The sequence below is a fragment of the Malaclemys terrapin genome, chromosome 4 (genome assembly GCF_027887155.1).
Source record: "Malaclemys terrapin pileata isolate rMalTer1 chromosome 4, rMalTer1.hap1, whole genome shotgun sequence".
In the NCBI taxonomy this organism is placed as follows: domain Eukaryota; kingdom Metazoa; phylum Chordata; order Testudines; family Emydidae; genus Malaclemys; species Malaclemys terrapin.
Window position 1 is genome coordinate 120,228,394 of NC_071508.1, and position 18,390 is coordinate 120,246,783.

Here is an 18,390-nt window from a genome sequence, read left to right on the forward strand (position 1 = left end):
AAAAGACCTAATCCTGCATTGGGTTCCACATAGGCCAGGGTCTTGAACAGGGATCGGCAACCTTTGGCATGCGGCTCACCAGGGTAAGCACCCTGGCGGGCTGGGCCGGTTTGTTTACCTGCTGCGTCCGCATGTTCGGCTGATCGCGCCTCCCACTGGCCGCGATTCGCCGTGCCAGGCCAATGGGGGCTGAGGGAAGTGGCGGCCAGCACATCCCTCGGCCCTCACCGCTTCTCGCAGCCCCCATTGGCCTGGGACGGTGAACCGTGGCCAGTGGAAGCCGCGATCGGCTGAACCTGCGGACGCAGCAGGTAAACAAACCGGCCCAGCCTGTCAGGGTGCTTACCCTGGTGAGCCGCATGCCAAAGGTTGCCGATCCCTGGTCTTGAGCAACAAGTAGTCTTATGTCTTTGAACCAAATGAGTTGAATATAAATTATATCTACTAGTAAACATCTTTCTTCCTCCTCCTTTTTCTAAAATCTGCATTTCATAATATTAGCATCTATTCAAAATTAAGAAGTAATTGAGATGAAAATAGTTTAAAAAAATCCAATAAATGTCAATTGTGTTAAAGGAGCACCATCAATTTAATAATCACACTGAAACTTTGTTACTTGCTGTTGCTAGAAAAACACCTACGATTATTAAATTTGATAGCGATTAGAGGAAACGAATTGTTTTTCTCTCTTAATGTTTTCTTTGTGCATTTGAGAGCTTTTTTTCTTATAGTCAGTTTCGTTGTTTCTCCTGTATATATAGTAAGTCTGTTGTGCCTACTATTTGTGTGTCTTTCATATAGCAACCAGGGAGAGAAAAACATTTAAAGAGAAAAGCTGTCAGGGAGACTTGGGTGTAGGACATTCAGTTGTTTTCATGTTGTGAAATTGACCAGATTTCAAGTTGACAGTGGGTCTCTGTCTCCCGGGGATTCTAAATATGGCATTCTGCTTTGGGGTAGATCTGCATCTTCACCAGTGACCCAATGGAATTGCATGTACACTCCAAACTTAAAGGGATTTTCCCAATATTATACCAACCAAAGTGAAGTTCACTGAACATTTATTATCGCTTCATGTTAATTCTTTTTGCTCAGTTAGCCACTGATCCTGCAAACAAACATGAGCTTAACTTTGCTACTGTGAGTGGTCCCTGTGAGCGTTTGCAGGATTGGGGTCTTAACCACTTGCTACTGCAACATAAACTTTTTTGAGGAACCCTCATTGCTCACTATTTTCTGTGCATCTTTGCTATAAACAAACCTGGTCATGTGTGTGACACTGGGGAAATGGAGTGTGTCCCAGTGTGAAATGTTCAGGGAGGAATTCTTGGTTTTTAAAAAAGAAATTAAGGTAATGTAGAAACAGCATGAATAAAGCACACCAAATATCTAGATTAAATTAAAGGATAAAATGGATTTGAGTGGGATCTCTGTCAAGTTGGCTCAACTTCATTGTCTGGGGGTAACAATTTCCTGTTAAAATTAATCATTGTTTTTTCAATCCCTTGTTTTTGTTTTTATTTTTTTATCTAGCCACGTTAGTCTATAGCATTTAATGCTGGCAGATTACTTCAGAATAGGAATGAGTTTGAATAGTTAATTTATAATGTATAGGAAAACTTTTCCTGTATCTGTATATGAGATGGTTTCATGTTTATAAACTAAATGTTGGGGGTTTTAAATGGAAATGACTGCTTAGGAACACTATCAACCTATTATAAGGGCTGGTTTACACTAGATACTTACATCTCTCAGGGGTGTGACAAATCCACACTCTTGAGAGATGTAGCTATACCAACCTATCCCCTTGTGTATACACTACGTTGTCAGAAGAATTCTTCCGTTGACCTAGCTACCACTTCTCGGGGATGTGGATTACCTATGCTGACAGGAGAAACCCTCCCGTCAGCGTACGCAGTGTCTCCACTGAAGTGCTATAGCAGCGCAACTGTACAGATGTAGCATTTTAAGTGTAGACGTGCGCTAATTTTTCCAAACGTTAACAATAAATCTAATGCAGAAGAATGTTCTAACCTCATTTGTCTAGCAGCTTTAAAGCCTCTGTTTTAGTTAGTTTCTTGCATTTGAGTGTGCCTGAGAGGAGGCAGCTGGAAATGGGGATACCTGCTGTACTACTCAAAATATAGACAATCCCTGTAAAAATAGGTTTCAGAGTAGCAGCCGTGTTAGTCTGTATCCGCAAAAAGAAGAACAGGAGTACTTGTGGCACCTTAGAGACTAACAAATTTATTAGAGCATAAGCTTTCGTGTACAGCCCACTTCTTCGGGTGCATATGCATCCGAAGAAGTGGGCTGTAGTCCACGAAAGCTTATGCTCTAATAAATTTGTTAGTCTCTAAGGTGCCACAAGTACTCCTGTTCTTCTTCCTGTAAAAATAAGGGATGAAGTGCAAGCAGAACTGATCTTTATGGTACTGTTTCTCCCAGAAGACTGTGCATCCACAAACATAATCCATGCAGTCACAACAATGGGAAAGATTGGGCTCTCTAAACAGCTGGATTTTGGTGTGATCTTGTCCTGCTGGAAGAAATGTTTTATTGCTATATGTTTTGGAACATTTGAGATGGAGAAATAAAAACACAGAAATGAAAATTTCTTTCTCTGTTAGTTTTGATTTTTTTTAAGATCAGAAAGAAAGGAGAGTTAGCAGTTGGGTCCTTTTTTAATTTTGACATGCAGTAAAATGTGCTTCTAATCCATATTTTCTTTAGGAACTCAACAAATGCAGCTCTTGTCCCGACTCCAGACTGAACCGTTAATTGAAGAAACTTTGCAAATGACTCAAGGTTAAGGATGGCTTTTCTTTTTTTCATTTTGAAAATGTGATAGTTTGACCAAAGAGGCCATTGTATTTTAGGTTTAAAATAGCACTTCCCTTTAAATTAGTTATATTTGTAATGTCCTTTAGTTTTTACACGTTAAGTAAAATCTTTCCGTCAGTAGGTGCCAAAAATGAGATATTGGTGTATAGAGCCAGCTGCTGCTGCAGAGCCAGCCCGATAACGAACTCCTAGTGATCAGGCCATAGGCTGCTCCACCTTCAGCTGATATAAGGAAGTACACTCATTTTCTGTTTAAAAACTAGTACAGAGAATTGAAAACAAAATGCTAGTTGGTCGGTCTCTTCGAAATTATTATTCAAAAACATGACTGCATACTAAAGTGCAATACAGTGGTTCTTTTATTCCAACTTTGATCCAATTTTTCTGTGACTCAGATTATTATGACGTGGAGTCTGTGGTCCACACTGATACTAGATCATTTATTCTGAAAAAGCCAAAGCTATCTGAGGAAATAGTAGTGCCACAGAACCAGGAATTGGGAAAGAAGGCTGCAGAGGCAATGCGGGCACTTTCAGGACGTCTTATACAGACAAGGTAAAAAGTCAGTCCTTTACTTCTTTAAATGAAGTAACAGGACCAAATATAAGCCAAGTCTTGTTACTGTAATGTATCTTGTAATTGGTTAGAATGTTTGTTTAAATGTAACAGGTTGGAAGAACAAATTCATTTCTTGGTTTCCATGCTGCAGAAGCCCAATCAAGACTGATGAAAACATGGACAAAAGAGCCTGCAGCCCAGCCCAAACTCGGAAATCCTGACACTCATTTCTTTTAAATTGAAAATGTGTCCCAGGCTTGTGGTTAGAGCAACTTTTTCATTTACCAGGAAAATAGAAAAAGGAATTGGATGGCTTGCAGGTATCAGAGGGTGGCCCACTTGTATTGTCATTTTTATTACAGCTGTTGCATCTTGCTGAAATCTAAGCAATAGTTTGCATGGGTCTTGTTAAGGAGTTTTAATTTTGTTTAACTTTTTTACTCGTTATATTTATTCTTAGCCCATCAGTAAGACTAAGATTTTGTCATGGTTATTTTTAGTAAAAGTCACAGACAGGTCACAGGCAATAAACAAAAATTCACAGAAGCCGTGACCTGTCTGTGACTTTTGCTGCTGCGGCTCCATAGTTTCCCCCACCACCGTTGTGGCCGGGAGCTGTGGGGTTCCCCCTCTGCCCACAGCAGCTGGAAGCGGCAGGTGACTATATTTTCCAAAGAGAAAATGGGACACCCCACCCTCCACTCCCCCTCCCTGCGAGGCTGTCACCTGTTGCTGCAACCCTGAGGAGAGTCCCCTCAGGAGTCTGTCACCTGTCGCTGGAACCTTGCAGGTGGCTCTGCTGGCTGACAGCTTCAGAGTCCCACAGCCCCTGGGGCTGAAGCAGAGAATGTCATGGAGATCTCTGGAAGTTACGAATTCCGTGATTTCCATGACATAAACGTAGCCTTACCCATCAGACTACATGCTAAAAATTTTAAAATGGTCTCTTTGTTGTATTGATGTCCTCTACCCACCTATCATTTTGAACCATAGATGTGTAGAGAACGGAGGCAAACAGCAAGGTTAATGTTAATTTTAGATGGTAGAAGCTATTTAAGGAGGACAGCAAGTGAATGTATTCCTGATCGGGTTTGCCTGGGAGTGTGGGTGTAAAACTGAGCTGACCTAACTGGAGCCTCCATACTCAGAAGCCAGCAAACAGCTATTAAGTAGGTAAATGGTGTGTGGGAGCCCTGCTTTATGGGGGTTTTCCTATAAGGTGTTTAGCTAAGGGAAGCGCGGGACTCATAGCTGTTGAGAATGGTCTATGTTGAGTTCTCTGGGTCTGCAGAAATCAGTGCCCAGTGGACAGCACTCCGTTTAGTTCATCCTAGTAGGGAGCAGCTCTGGTTTTGGGGTATGTGTATGTTTTACCTGTTTAAATACAAACTGCAGGAGTGGATGTGATGCCATGTGATGAATGGTATTTAGCATGTACCTTTCATCACTTCACTGGCCCTTAGCCTTCTAGTTCCTCTTTTCCAGGGATCTGCTAACATTCCAAACCCCTGAGCAGTTTCTGTGTAAAAAAAAGGCAACCTTCCAGAGAAGTGTTTCCTTTTTTGCTCTCCAAAAGTGAAATGTTGTCACCAAAATTACAGTTACTCAAGGCCCTGGATGGTCATGATTCAGTCCTGTACTAGACAAGTTTAGCATCCAATATCTTAGGACGCTGCAGGGCTGGAAACTGGAGCTTTATACATTTGGAAAGAAGTGAGTCCTCCCATCCAATGGGACCCTGCTCTAACATCTAGCCCTAAAAGGTCTTAATAAAGTGAGCCTTACATTTGTAATGTTTTTAATATATTAAAAAAAACATTTTAGGCCCTTTATAGACGTATTCAATTTCAGTTGCTTCGTTCCCCCTTCTAACTATGTAGCATATAAAGAATACATGATGGTGTGGTGATAGATAAAGGATATGCATGTATATTGTACATGAAATAGCTTCTTCCAAGGATTCTGAATGGCATTTAGCTCACTTTTATGCCTCAAAGTTGACTTCTTTTAAACGGCTTAACTGTGCTCCTTTAGTGACTTTGCACCTATCAATGAGTCTCTGAATTTGTCCTTTTGAGCCAGTGTGCACAGGCTGTAAAATCTACCTGTTGAAATTTACTACTCTCTGTAGGTGTAGATTCCTGTTCTTTTTGGTGTGTTAGTGATGCACTAAGGAATGTTGATATTTGAAGACGGGTGATTATTGTTGGCCAAAAAAAAAAAAATCAATCCTGGATAGTGAGATGCTCCTTCTACTTTGCTCTATGGACTCATTCTTACAGCTCTGTTGGTATCAATACAACTGACTTTACTTTGATTTCTTAGAGTTCAATTCCCTGTGATTTTTACCATGTGTTTTCTTCTGTTTTTTAGAGAGCAGCTTGCACAACCAGAAAAGCCTGCTAGCCCCAAGTTCATTGTGACACTGGATGGTGTCCCCAGCCCACCAGGGTACATATCTGATCAAGAAGAGGAGGAAAGCTGTATAACTGAAGGAGTGAAGCCAGTTACCCAAAATGCAGCTGCAAACAAGGGATTAAAAAGCTTTCAAGCACAGCAGATGCAGGTTATAAGCAGGCAGCTGGAGAGCCCTTATGGTAAATTATCCTAGCCAACAGGGCCTTCATATTGGAGTTAGATTACTTTTTAATGTGGGGCTTTCATACTTGGGAGAACTCTCAAGCCTACCAGCCTTAAACATCACTTCTTGCATTGTTTTTATATTATTTGTTCAGGGTGTAACGAGAGCACAAAAGTGAAAGTTCAGCATTTTAAGGGGATAGGACCGTTTAACCTGCTGACCAAGAGCAGTAGCTGAAATTTTTCTCCACACAGCTTTATATGTCAGTAAAATTAGATAAGTCGTTTCTTTTAAACTTCAGTGAACTTTTACTTGTCAGAAAGAGCCATCATTCCCCTTACTTGCTGCATGATTGGCCCCATGCAGGACAGTATGTTCTGAGATGCACCTTATTAAATTGTATTGAGCCATTGAAAATGTGCCAGGTTGTGGTGGTAACCATGATCTTTCGGGCCAGATTTGTTCATTTCAAAAGCTGTTTTTAATGATAAAGACTGTCTTTCAAATTGGTAGAATTTTTCAAAATAGAAGACACTTTACCTATGATCACTGTATGTTTTTCTTAATATCTCATACATTCAGAATACCCTGCCCAGGAATTTAGAACATCGGCCTCTTTTAAGCTGTTTAGAACTCTGCTTTTGAAATGTTGATTTTGGAATGCAAAGTAAAACTCACTTTAAAATGTGGAGTTTCCTTTTTCTTGGGCTTCTTAAACACTCGCTGGTTTGAGGTCATGTTTACATTCAGGATTTCCATTTGTAGTACGAGAATGTCAGTCCCTCAGATAATAACAGTGCATCAACATTTCCTGAATGTGTATATAAGAAACTCAAGGCTAGGTACTATGCTGAGTGCCCTCAACTCCATTCACTGGATCAGGGCCGAAATCAGTGAAATGCCTAGAGGTCTTTTTAAAGGATAGTTTCAGAAAGTTTGCTTAATAGGGAGATTTAGGCACTGATCCTGCAAATACTTGCTTGCATGCTTAGCTTCATGTGCTGCTTAGTTTGCTTCAGTGGGACTGTTCACAGCACATAAAGCTAAGCAAGGGAGTAAGTTGTAGAAGTGGAGCCAGGATTTGAAGCAGCTTGGAGAAGATATTTCAGATGGGGCAGTACCACTCAGTTTTGAAGGAAGGTTAAATGAAGCCAGTAATGGAATGAGGGTGCAGAAAGATTGCTACTAGTGAGGATGGAGAGGGATATTGGTGTGAATTTTGAATTGCATGTGGATAGTTAAGAACCCAGTGAAGGTGCCAGAGAATGAGGGATAGGGTCTTGTTCTAGGGCAATCCTATTCTGGTTTCTGAATCCTCAGAACAGGACAGGGTAGAGATTTAAGAACAACTGAAGAAGGGAATTGCAGGAGGGAAACCAAGAAGTGATTAAAGTGCAGTGATTGTATGAAAGTTGCACCTTCTTACTCAACAGTTCAGCTTGCCCTGTTAATAAGGAGTCCTGTCTGCTGAGTGCAGTGTCAGAAGTAACTTCTTAATGCTTCTTTTTCATGATTGTCTCCCAAAGCCAAAACTATCCATGAGAAAGGGAGGTTTTATTCTGACACATGCATCAACAGAACCGTTAGTGAAGTTTCAGTTGCAGAATCTTTTTCTTAGTCCAGTCAGAGTAAGGAAGGATCCAGTTTGTGTTTGCATATCTGGCAGAAAACCATTTTATTTTATTAGTAAACTGAGCTCATTTGATGATCTGTAAGTCCTTGAAAGACGATAAATATCCAACCCTAGGATGTTTGTAGTAATTTTAAGAAGAAAGTAAGGATTTAGCAGGGACAGTCTTGTGTAGGTTTCACTGGGCTGGGGTATACACTGGGGAACTATTGAGGGCACAATTATTTTTGATCACTTTGTAATTGAGAAATTAACTCACTAAATAAAATATTGCAGCTTTCACCAGCTAGCAATCTCCACTCTAGTTAGAGGTTGACTAAACTTTGTGTATGTTCAGGTGATCTGAAGTCTTGAGAGATTTCAATTTTTGTATAAAAGTTTGTCGTATGTTGGTGAGAAAGCAGTCTATGCAGGGAACATGCTGAATTTAAAGGGTGGTCTGCTTCATAAACCAAACTGCACATGTAATAAAAAAAGGTCCCTGTGTCATTTCTCCCCCACAGTGGAGATGGAGGAATTGACTGTGCTGCAGAAACAAGAGAAAGTGCTTGAGCGTTGCAAGTACTGGCCTGCCTGTAAAAATGGAGATGAATGTGCATACCACCACCCCACATTACCATGCAAGTAAGTGCTACAGAACTCGATGACATCTGATCTTCTTTGTCCTTCTGGGCTCTAAATGCTGTGTTAGGTTTTCACATCTGTTACTCAATTAACATGCTTCATGGTGGGAGATGGGAGTTGAACTTTGCTTTGTAAATGTAATTTCCTCTCCCCTTCTGCTTTCCTCTCTTTCACCATGTGGCAGAATTTAGTGGTATTTAAAATCAGCAGAGTCACATCTGATCTCCTGCAGGAGAGAGCTTTTTACACCGTGCAGGATGCTGTTTGTCTGAGCTCTTTATAAGAGAGCTGGGAGTGTACTGTCAGAGGCTACATCTGCACTACAGCGCTTACAGCAGCACAGCTACAGCGCTGCTAAGTGCAGACGCTCTCCCGTCGACTTAATTACTGCAGCCCGGATGAGTAGCGGTAGCTATGTTGACGGGAGAAGCCCTCCTGGAGACATAGCGTGGTCTGTACCGGGGCTTAGATGGGTATAATTGCGTCACTCCCTGAGTGACGTAGTTATACTGACATAAGGCTGTAGTGTAGTAGAGCAAGCCCAAGATGCCTCAGCTAGGTGTCCCCAGAGTTTTGAGCACAATTGCTCCCATGTATATGGTGGTACAATGCTTTTTGGCTTAAAAGCAGAGATTTAGAGGAGTCGTCCTGAAGATTTTACTGTGCTATTGACTCTTTTTCAACTGGCAGCGACTGTCCAGAATAGCTCTTGCTGTTGTTCTCCTGGATTGCTGCGTGCCAGGCAGGCACTCAGCTTTACTAGCTCCTGTCAGAAGAAGGGAAACTGAACCACATCACAGTGGAACAGGCATGGTCCACCTAAGAGAATGTACACTGTTGTGGGGTTCATTCCACAAGGTGGAATCTTTCTGATACAGGGTTAGCTGACAGATCATCAAGCCCTTGCTTTCCCCACCCTCTATCCCACAGTGAGGGAGTGGAGAATAAAATTCACATCTTGATGCTGATTGATTCAGTGCATCTCTGACCAGATGATCACAATGGTCCCTTCTGGTCTCGGAATCTATGAATCTGTGACTGGGAAAGCAGAGTCTCAGTCTGAAATTAATCAAAGGGGACCATAGTACTGTAAAACAGAATATTCCTTGTATTTGTACTTAGTACAGTAGATACAGTGATTCAAGGTTGTATAGTAAGTGCACTTGCTTTATGAATGGTGGTATTCTTTGTGTTTGTGGTTTGCATTACTTTGTCTCACAAATGAATGAGATAATATTTTGGAAGGCGTTTATGGCAGCTTCTCATTTCTCCAAAAGGCAATGATACATTGTAACGTATGCCACCCTATACCTCTGAATTTCTGGTAGACAAATACAAGTGGTTCCACTCCACAATAATTCTGAAAAGAAAATTCACATGAGATCAGAATACTAGTTCTTTTATCGCCCTCAAACTGAGATTGAAAAGGGGACATTGTTGGGTCCAAGTATTTAGTACCCAGTGAAAATGATTCTCCTGGGGCGTGTACAGCTTGTGGTGTTCCTGCAGTGGGAGCTCAGAAGCTGAATCTTGGACATGTTTTGTCTGGTTTGCTTAGCCTTTCAGCTGTGGTTTTAAATCTAACTGCCTTCACTCTGCTGTTTGGGGATATACTCGTGCTCTTTTTAGATAGCAGGTATTATCAGACTTGGGGTCCATCAGCCTTGATGTTGTCTTGTTGAAAGAGTTCATTTTGAATTATGGCCTTACATCATCTAATCCTTATTTGGAAATATCACCTTCTGCAAAATGAATTCACTCTCTTTCTGGGTGCTATGGCTCAGACCGTATCTGATCTGCGGGAACTGTAGTTTGCCCTGGAGCAGGTGTGCACTAGCTGCTGCATGGAATATGGTTCAAATAACTGGTTTGGGTTTTTTTCCCCCAGAGTCTTTCCCAGTTGCAAATTTGCTGATAAATGCCTGTTTATCCACCCCAACTGTAAATACGATGCAAAGTGTACTAAGCCAGACTGCCCTTACACTCACGCCAGCCGACGAATCCCATTGCCGCCTCCCAAACCAGGTGAGCACTCTTTGCTATTGCTAGTTTACTGTGAATTTGTGAGGAAGGGAACAGTGCATGTGAGGAATCGAAGCTAGCCCACAGAATCTGATTTGATGATATCTAAGAGGAAAAAGTTATCTTATGAAACTCGACATTCCCCTCGCTTTTGTTATCCCCTGGGCATTAAGACTTGAGTTCATATAACTGCAAAATCTGTTATGAATGTCAAATCCTTGAGCTCCTCTGTGTAAGTGCTGCATACCAGCAACTCTCACTCACTGCAAAGGGAGTAGCGTGGGGCAGAGGTGGTGGCACACAGAAATAGCCTATCACTTCTGAATGGATCAGGTAATTAGCCAGTTCTGTAAGAACAAATGTACCTAAACTGTCCACAGATTTAATCTGTATTATAACAAGAATGATCTTTTGATGTGAAAACACAAATTAAAGGCTTACGTTTCTGGAAGTCTGCTTTCTGTCTTGTAATTTTACATGATTGTGATCATTTTTATCTTTCACTCATTAAAACAGAGAGACTATCCTTTACTAAAGAAATGTTAACCTAATTTCTATCAAGTCAACTAAATGCAGATATTTGAGTTGGAATTTGCCCAAAACATAGGGGTTAAATTCTTACCCCCATAAAAAACAATGTGGTAAGAGAGCCTTTAAACCAGGGGTAGGCAACCTATGGCATGCGTGCCGAAGGCAGCACGCGAGCTGTTTTCAGTGACACTCACACTGCTCAGGTCCTGGCCACTGGTCCGGGGGGGGGGGCTCTGCATTTTAATTTAATTTTAAACGAAGCTTCTTAAACATTCTAAAAACCTTATTTACTTTACATACAACAATAGTTTAGTTACATATTATAGACTTATAGAAAGAGACCTTCTAAAAACATTAAAATGTATTACTGGCACGCGAAACCTTAAATCAGAGTGAATAAATGAAGACTCGGCACACCACTTCTGAAAGGTTGCCGAACCCTGCTTTAAACCACATCCGAAAGACCACATTTCTAGTGGCTTAGTGCTTCCTTTCATTACTGTGTCAGGATAGAGTCCTACATACTGATCACCTATGCCAGGGGTGGCCAAACTGAGCCTGAGAAGGAGCCAGAATTTACCAATGAACATTGCCAAAGAGCTACAGTAATATGTCAGCAGCCCCCCATCCACTACCCCCTTCCAGCCCCCACCGACCGGCAGCCCTGCCAATCAGTGCCTTCCCCTCCCTCCTCACACCTCCCGCCCGCCACAATCAGCTGTTTTGCAGTGCGCAGGAGGCTCTGGTGGGAGGGAGGAGGGGACAGGGGCCTTGGGGGAAGGGGTGGAGCGGTGGCAGGACCTGGGGCAGAGCAGGGGGTTGAGCAGTGAGCCCCCCACAGCATGTTGGAAAATTAGCATCTATAGCATCAGCCTCAGAGTCAGCGCCTGTGCAAGGAGCCACATATTAACCTCTGAAGAGCTGCCTGCAGCTCAGGAGCCACAGGTTGGCCACTCCTGACCTGTACCACTTCATGCCCTGCTGTACGTGCCTGGGAAGAGCCCCACCGAGGTGTTATGTCCCAGTCCTGTTTAATTTGAAAACTAACAGGCTTGCTGCAGCCTCAATGCGAGATTGGAACCTCTTTGTCTGCCTAAATTCCCCTGAAGTTTGTTGGAAGCAATAGAAGTGCTTCTGTGTGTGGTTAAATAGTGGCCATGTTCCATCCCAGAATCAGCCGCTTTTCAGTGCTGGGTGACATAATCCTGATATATCTTACATATTTCACAGGGCTATTCCAAGGTTTAATTGTTTGCAGAGTGCTTTGAGATCCTCAGATTAAATGAACTCTGGAAATACAAAATAGTAATTGCTGAGAAAATGAAATTGTTTTGATCCATACAATATTCTTGTTCTTTTTCTAACAGCACCACTACAAGCCCCACCAGCAACCTCCAACAGTCAGCTCTGCAGATTTTTCCCTGCTTGTAAGAAAATGGAATGTCCATTTTATCATCCAAAAGTAAGAAGTGTCTGTTAACACTTCTGTAGAAGGAAATCTGAAAAATGTTACATTGCGTTACTGTGTTTTATGACGCAATCCTCAGAAATGCTTCTATAATTTGTATCTGAAACTTAATCAATTTATAGCTTGAAACGAGAGACAGAAAAGCACTGATTTATAGTTGTACATTTCTGAATGATCTTTCCTAAACTCTTTTTGGTAGTCTAGTAAAACTGTAGAAAATGCTAAATATCAGACTTGTTCAGTTACGTCAGACTGGCCCCAATGAGTCAGTTGGCACTGTGGTATGCTTTCAGTGTCAGCTCATAGCTAACCACTTATCCAAACTCTTCTGCTTATGAGGAATGATTGGAACATAGGAGAAGAAAATTCACTTCTGCAACATATCGTGGGGAGAGCACACAATAAATGCTGACGTGGGATTTCATTTTTCCTGCAGCTGGGGTCATATAGTTAGCTTAGAGTATGCACAGCTAGATGATTATCCCATTGAAGATATAGCATCCAGAAGTGGCCACACTTAAAGTTTATATTGAGGGTATCTCCAGAGAAAGATGTGATCAGCTTGGTAAAGATAGCCACCAAAGGAAGAGAAGAAAGGAAAGGCTGCCTTTAATTGTGGATTGTGTTTCTTTACATTAGAGATTTGTCTTGCTGCTCTTCATGTTCGCTGTAAGAGGAAGCTGTAGCCTTTGTGATATGAATTTTGACTGAAGGTGGACAGGGAATCTTCTCTTTTGTTATGAGAATCACCTTTGATACATGTGGCTATTTCATGAGCAGTCTGTCTTTCAGGGTATATCTACACAGCAATGTAAACTCAGGCTTGAACCTGGGCTCAAGCCTAACCCCCCTCGCATTCACAAACCAATTGTGTTAACCTAGGGCTCGAATTTAGGAGCCCAGGACCCTGAAGGGGTCTGAGCCCATGTTAAGTTGGGACCTAGGGTCCAAGCCCTATTGCTTTCCTGTGTGCATGTGACGCAGGCTTGACTCAGGTCCTGGGCATCTTCTGGATGTATCCCAGTGTCCCTTGGGGCAACTTCCTTAGTCCTCTCTATGCCCACAGACAATCTGTGTTGCAGTCTATTGAGGCCAGATCAGCGTTAACCCATTGTCTGCCGAACCCTGGTCTCCAAGCACACTATCAGGGAGCCTGCAGGATTTTCAATGGAGACCAATCAGAAGAAGCTTTTTGCAGAGAGCTCCTTCCGGGTCACAAGAGCACAGCCAGATTTTGCTGCCCCTGTGGGGAGCGGGGGCGGGAGCGGGCCAAAGAGCAGAGTGGGGACTAAGTGGCTGCCTTGCAGGGAGGGGGAACAGCAGAGGGGAGGATGACCCCCAACACCCCATCTGCTCCCCCTCCCTGCAGGGCAGCTACTTGGTCTCTGCTTTCTGGCCCCCTCTGTGGGTGCATGTGCAGGGTGCCTGGGCAGTGTGCACTGTCCGGGCAGCGAGTGGGAGCAAGCCCCTAAACCTTCCCACACCCTCCTGCAGCTCCAGCTCCTCCTTGCTGTTGCATAGACTTGCCCGGAGCAGGGAGAAAAGCTGACGGGTGGGAGGAAGCTCCCATCTGCCAGGCTGTTGGGGTCATCCATCCCCTGGCTGTGCTGAGCCGGGAGCTCTACTGTTCCCCATCCCTGCAGGGCAGCCGCTTCGTCTCACTCAGCTCTCTGTCGCTTGCTCTCAGGCCCCCCGGCCCTTCCTAGGGCTGCGTCTGCAGAGGCACCTGGGCTGTATGCACTGTCAGGGCGGTGAGTGGGAGCCAGCCCCAAAACTTCCACACAGCCCCGTGGGGTTCGCATCCCCGCCTCTCAGGATATGAACGGGGCAGGGATAAGAGATCCCTGGGAGGTGCTGGAGCACCATGCACCCCAAGCCCTGGGGATGCACTTCACTGCTCTGCAGCGGGCAGTAGCAAGGCTTGACGTGTGTTTGTTTTTCCTCTGAAACCACCATTTTATGTCAAACTTCCAACCAAACAAAACACCTTCATTGAACATCCCTTTTTAAAAATGAGAAATTGCCAAGTTTCATTTTAATAGTTTGACAGCCCTGGAAACTGATGCCCTAATTATCCTCAGAGCAGGTGCACAAAGGCATTATCCTGCCACTGTGGCTCAACCTGGAACCGGAGCCCAAATCACAGGTTAGATGATGGTTCAGTGTAAAGCTTTCTCAAACCGCACTCATTCTACTGAGGCAGCCACCAAAGGCGCTAATGATGCAACTCATGCTCCTTATGGGCACCTGAGTCTCATCAACAGCACTGTCACAGTTAGGAAACAGGGTGGGCAGTAGTTTCCTCACAGAGCAACACATTCATAGGGCTAGACTGTTGAGACTGATATAGTGGGTACTAAGAATCTGGGACAGGGTTACTTTGATTCAGGTCTGTGCAGTGCAGTGTGGACGCCAGAGCCCTAGGGTAAAACGAGTCAGAAAATCCTTAACCTAGTGTTAAAATGCAATATAGGTGCACAAGCCCAGGGTTCCCTGACACAGGTCAGCTGACTCAAGTCCCACTAACCCTAGGCTTACATTGCTGTGTAGATATACCCTGAGAGGCCTTAGAATACTTTCTAGGATCTGATTAAGAAATACATTACAATACATTTCCTAAACTCTTACTTTCTCTCTAGACAAAATGTAATCACTATGTCAACAATGAGATAGTGCCTGAGATCTTTTTCAGAAATCATGAACATGATGAAAGAAGGGAAATACCCCAATTTAAATTGAATAATGAATTCACTTTTGGTCTGTAATTGCTGCTTTATCGTTGTAAAAGAAGAGAGCGAGATTTAGAAGGCAGTGATGTGATTGAATCTCTTCTAGCATAACTAATGGTCCCAAAAAATACTGTTTTCCAGAACACTAATGTAATTTTACAAGTCACTAGAGAGATGAGAAGTGTAAGGTAAAATCTTCTAACAACGTATTTTTTCGTCATTGCAGATAAATTCTTGCTGCTCTTCCATATATGGTAGCATAGGTCTAGTAGCTAACTGTAATTCCACTGATGAATTGCCTTAGTGACTTTGTAACAGGGACTTGCGAGTCTTGGAATACTCAAAACCAACCCCTTATCTAAACTCTTCCTGTGAGGAGGAATGACATTTTATAATTTCATGGTCAGTTATTAAATATCCTGTTGATAGAACATTTCCTTATAGAAAACAGAACCCCTGCCATTAGTGGGTTCAATTGACAACTGCTATTAATTTTCAAAATTATTGACCATCAGGTATTTTGGACTATACAATAATTCATAGCTTCATAGATTCTAGGACTGGAAGGGACCTCGAGAGGTCATCGAGTCCAGTCCCCTGCCCACATGGCAGGACCAAATACTGTCTAGACCATCCCTGATAGACATTTATCTAACCTACTCTTAAATATCTACAGAGATAGAGATTCCACAACCTCCCTAGGTAATTTATTCCAGTGTTTAACCACCCTGACAGTTAGGAACTTTTTCCTAATGTCCAACCTAGACCTCCCTTGCTGCAGTTTAAGCCCATTGCTTCTTGTTCTACCCTTAGAGGCTAAGGTGAACAAGTTTTCTCCCTCTTCCTTATGACACCCTTTTAGATACCTGAAAACTGCTATCATGTCCCCTCTCAGTCTTCTCGTTTCCAAACTAAACAAACCCAGTTCTTTCAGCCTTCCTTCATAGGTCATGTTCTCAAGACCTTTAATCATTCTTGTTGCTCTTCTCTGGACCCTTTCCAATTTCTCCACATCTTTCTTGAAATGCGGTGCCCAGAACTGGACACAATACTCCAGCTGAGGCCTAACCAGCGCAGAGTAGAGCGGAAGAATGACTTCTCGTGTCTTGCTCACAACACACCTGTTAATACATCCCAGAATCATGTTTGCTCTTTTTGGAACAGCATCACACTGTTGACTCATATTTAGCTTGTGGTCCACTATAACCCCTAGATCCCTTTCTGCCGTACTCCTTCCTAGACAGTCTCTTCCCATTCTGTATGTGTGAAACTGATTTTTTCTTCCTAAGTGGAGCACTTTGCATTTGTCTTTGTTAAACTTCATCCTGTTTAATTCAGACCATTTCTCCAATTTGTCCATATCATTTTGAATTATGACCCTGTCCTCCAAAGCAGTTGCAATCCCTCCCAGTTTGGTATCATTCGCAAACTTAATAAGCGTACTTTCTATGCCAATATCTAAGTCGTTAATGATGATATTGAACAGAGCCGGTCCCAAAACACACCCCTGCGGAACCCCACTCGTTATGCCTTTCCAGCAGGAAAGTACTCATGTATAAAATGTGCCAAGATATCTTGTTTGTGGCTTTAGGAGTGCTAACTTTAATTAGTCTTCTCTGAATTAATTTTAGCACTGTAGATTTAACACCCAGTGTACCAGACCAGACTGCCCATTCTACCATCCCACTATTGCTGTACCTCCACGTCATGCCTTGAAATGGACTAGAACTCAAACCAGGTAATCTAAGCAATCTTTCACTGTGGTTAGCTTTTAAGGCCCTGATCATCTGAATACATATACACATGTGTAAGTTTACTTACGTGAGTAGCCCTGTTGCATGTATGCATAAATGTTCATTGGGTTAGGGCCTAAGATTGGTAATTATTTCACAATGCTATTGTGTAGCAATGGTCAAAGGCTAATCTGTCTTTGAACCAGAACTCTGTATTTGTTGTTTTGAACAGTGACTTAAACAGTTACTAACTCAACCCTTAGAAATGTGAAAAATCAGAGGTCTGCAGTGAGGGCGTGGAATAGAGCAAACAAGGTTCCAGGCCTGTGCCCAAAGACTAAGAGTGCATTGTTCTCCCTTGAGTCAGACTGTAAACTGCACATCTGTTCTTCCTTGTTCCTGGTCTCATGTCATGGTACATGACACCCCAGATGGCTCAGGTCAGGTCTGCTTGCTCCTTTTAGTGTTCCTCATGTCATAGCAAAACAGCCTTCTTCCTATCATGGCCAATGAGTCCACAAACCCCTAGCAAACTGGTTAGTCAACGAACTGCCATGGGAATTAGCCATCATCCTAGGTATCAGTGTTTTTTTTAAGGCTCTGAACCAAGAAAATGGTACAGTTTACTCTGAAAATATCCACGTGAGGGAATTTATTTACCTGTAAAAATTTTGGCTGAGGGGAAAAGATTACAAAATGTAATATAAAATAGTCAGTGTTTAAAGTTGAAATAGCTTGTGTTGAGAGTAAATGCTTAAGTGTTTCTTGTTTTACTGAGAAAGTTTAAGATCGCTGTTGATAAAATTATTAGCAGAATTTACATATTTCTTTCTGTATGTTATGCAAGTCATTGAAGGTGAATAGTACCTGTAATTTGTTTCGTCTCCTCATACTTAATTGGTAACTTATAATATCCACTGTTTCAAGAGTTAAGTATATTGTAAAACTCATTAAGAAAAATCTATACCATTAATCTGCATCTCTTTATATGCCAGTACTGTTAGGATTAAATCCTGTGGTGTCAGCAAGAGCTGCAGGTTTTGGAAATTGAAGTCAGTGGAAGTTGCAAGTGCTCAAAATAGCTGAAAATCAGGCTCTTTATTAAGGTGCCTAAACAGAGATTTAGGAACTTAACTTTAGGCATCAAGTTTGAAAATGTTCACCTTTCTTTTAAATGCTCAGCTCTCTTGAGCATTTCTCACCATTTAATATCCCCTGAAATGGAAGTCTTGATACTTGAATCATTAAGACGCTAGGACAACACTTGTCAAATCATCTATAATAGGCTTGTTAATTATGTGGTTTTTCCCCCCCCCAGTGAATAATTATCATACAATTTGTGGATGAAAGTTGCTGCCTTTGGATGCTGATGGAGAGGAAATCCTGATACTACAAAACTTTTCATCACACCTTTGGAAGTTTGAATATATATAGTTTTCATAAAATGAAATTGATTGTGTACTTGAAATGTCTCTAATTTTCCAAATTTGTAAGTTTAATAGCTGGTTTTACTTTTATTTTATTTTTTTTTTTTTACTCTGAAGAGAACATCTGTGTAGGGAAAAATTTTTACTTTAAATTCCATTAAAAATGTCAAGACCTGGTTTGTATTTTACTGTTCGGGTTAGTCTGTTCTTTCTTTGCGTAAAGACTATTGGGTAGAGCCACTC

General features: G+C 42.2%; 1 protein-coding gene across 2 annotated transcripts in view; it reads left to right on the forward strand.

Moving 5' to 3' along the window:
* The window catches only part of ZC3H14 (zinc finger CCCH-type containing 14), a 40,403-nt gene extending 22,068 nt beyond the window's left edge, over positions 1 to 18,335 (forward strand). For both annotated transcript variants that reach the window (XM_054025270.1, XM_054025271.1), the window contains exons 10-17: positions 2,734 to 2,808; positions 3,240 to 3,399; positions 5,776 to 5,999; positions 8,117 to 8,237; positions 10,126 to 10,262; positions 12,158 to 12,252; positions 16,619 to 16,725; positions 18,039 to 18,335. In XM_054025270.1, the coding sequence (XP_053881245.1) occupies positions 2,734 to 2,808; positions 3,240 to 3,399; positions 5,776 to 5,999; positions 8,117 to 8,237; positions 10,126 to 10,262; positions 12,158 to 12,252; positions 16,619 to 16,725; positions 18,039 to 18,045 (926 nt within the window). In that variant the 3' untranslated portion in view covers positions 18,046 to 18,335. The remainder of the gene's footprint in view (positions 1 to 2,733; positions 2,809 to 3,239; positions 3,400 to 5,775; positions 6,000 to 8,116; positions 8,238 to 10,125; positions 10,263 to 12,157; positions 12,253 to 16,618; positions 16,726 to 18,038) is intronic.
* The last annotated feature ends 55 nt before the right edge of the window (positions 18,336 to 18,390 follow it).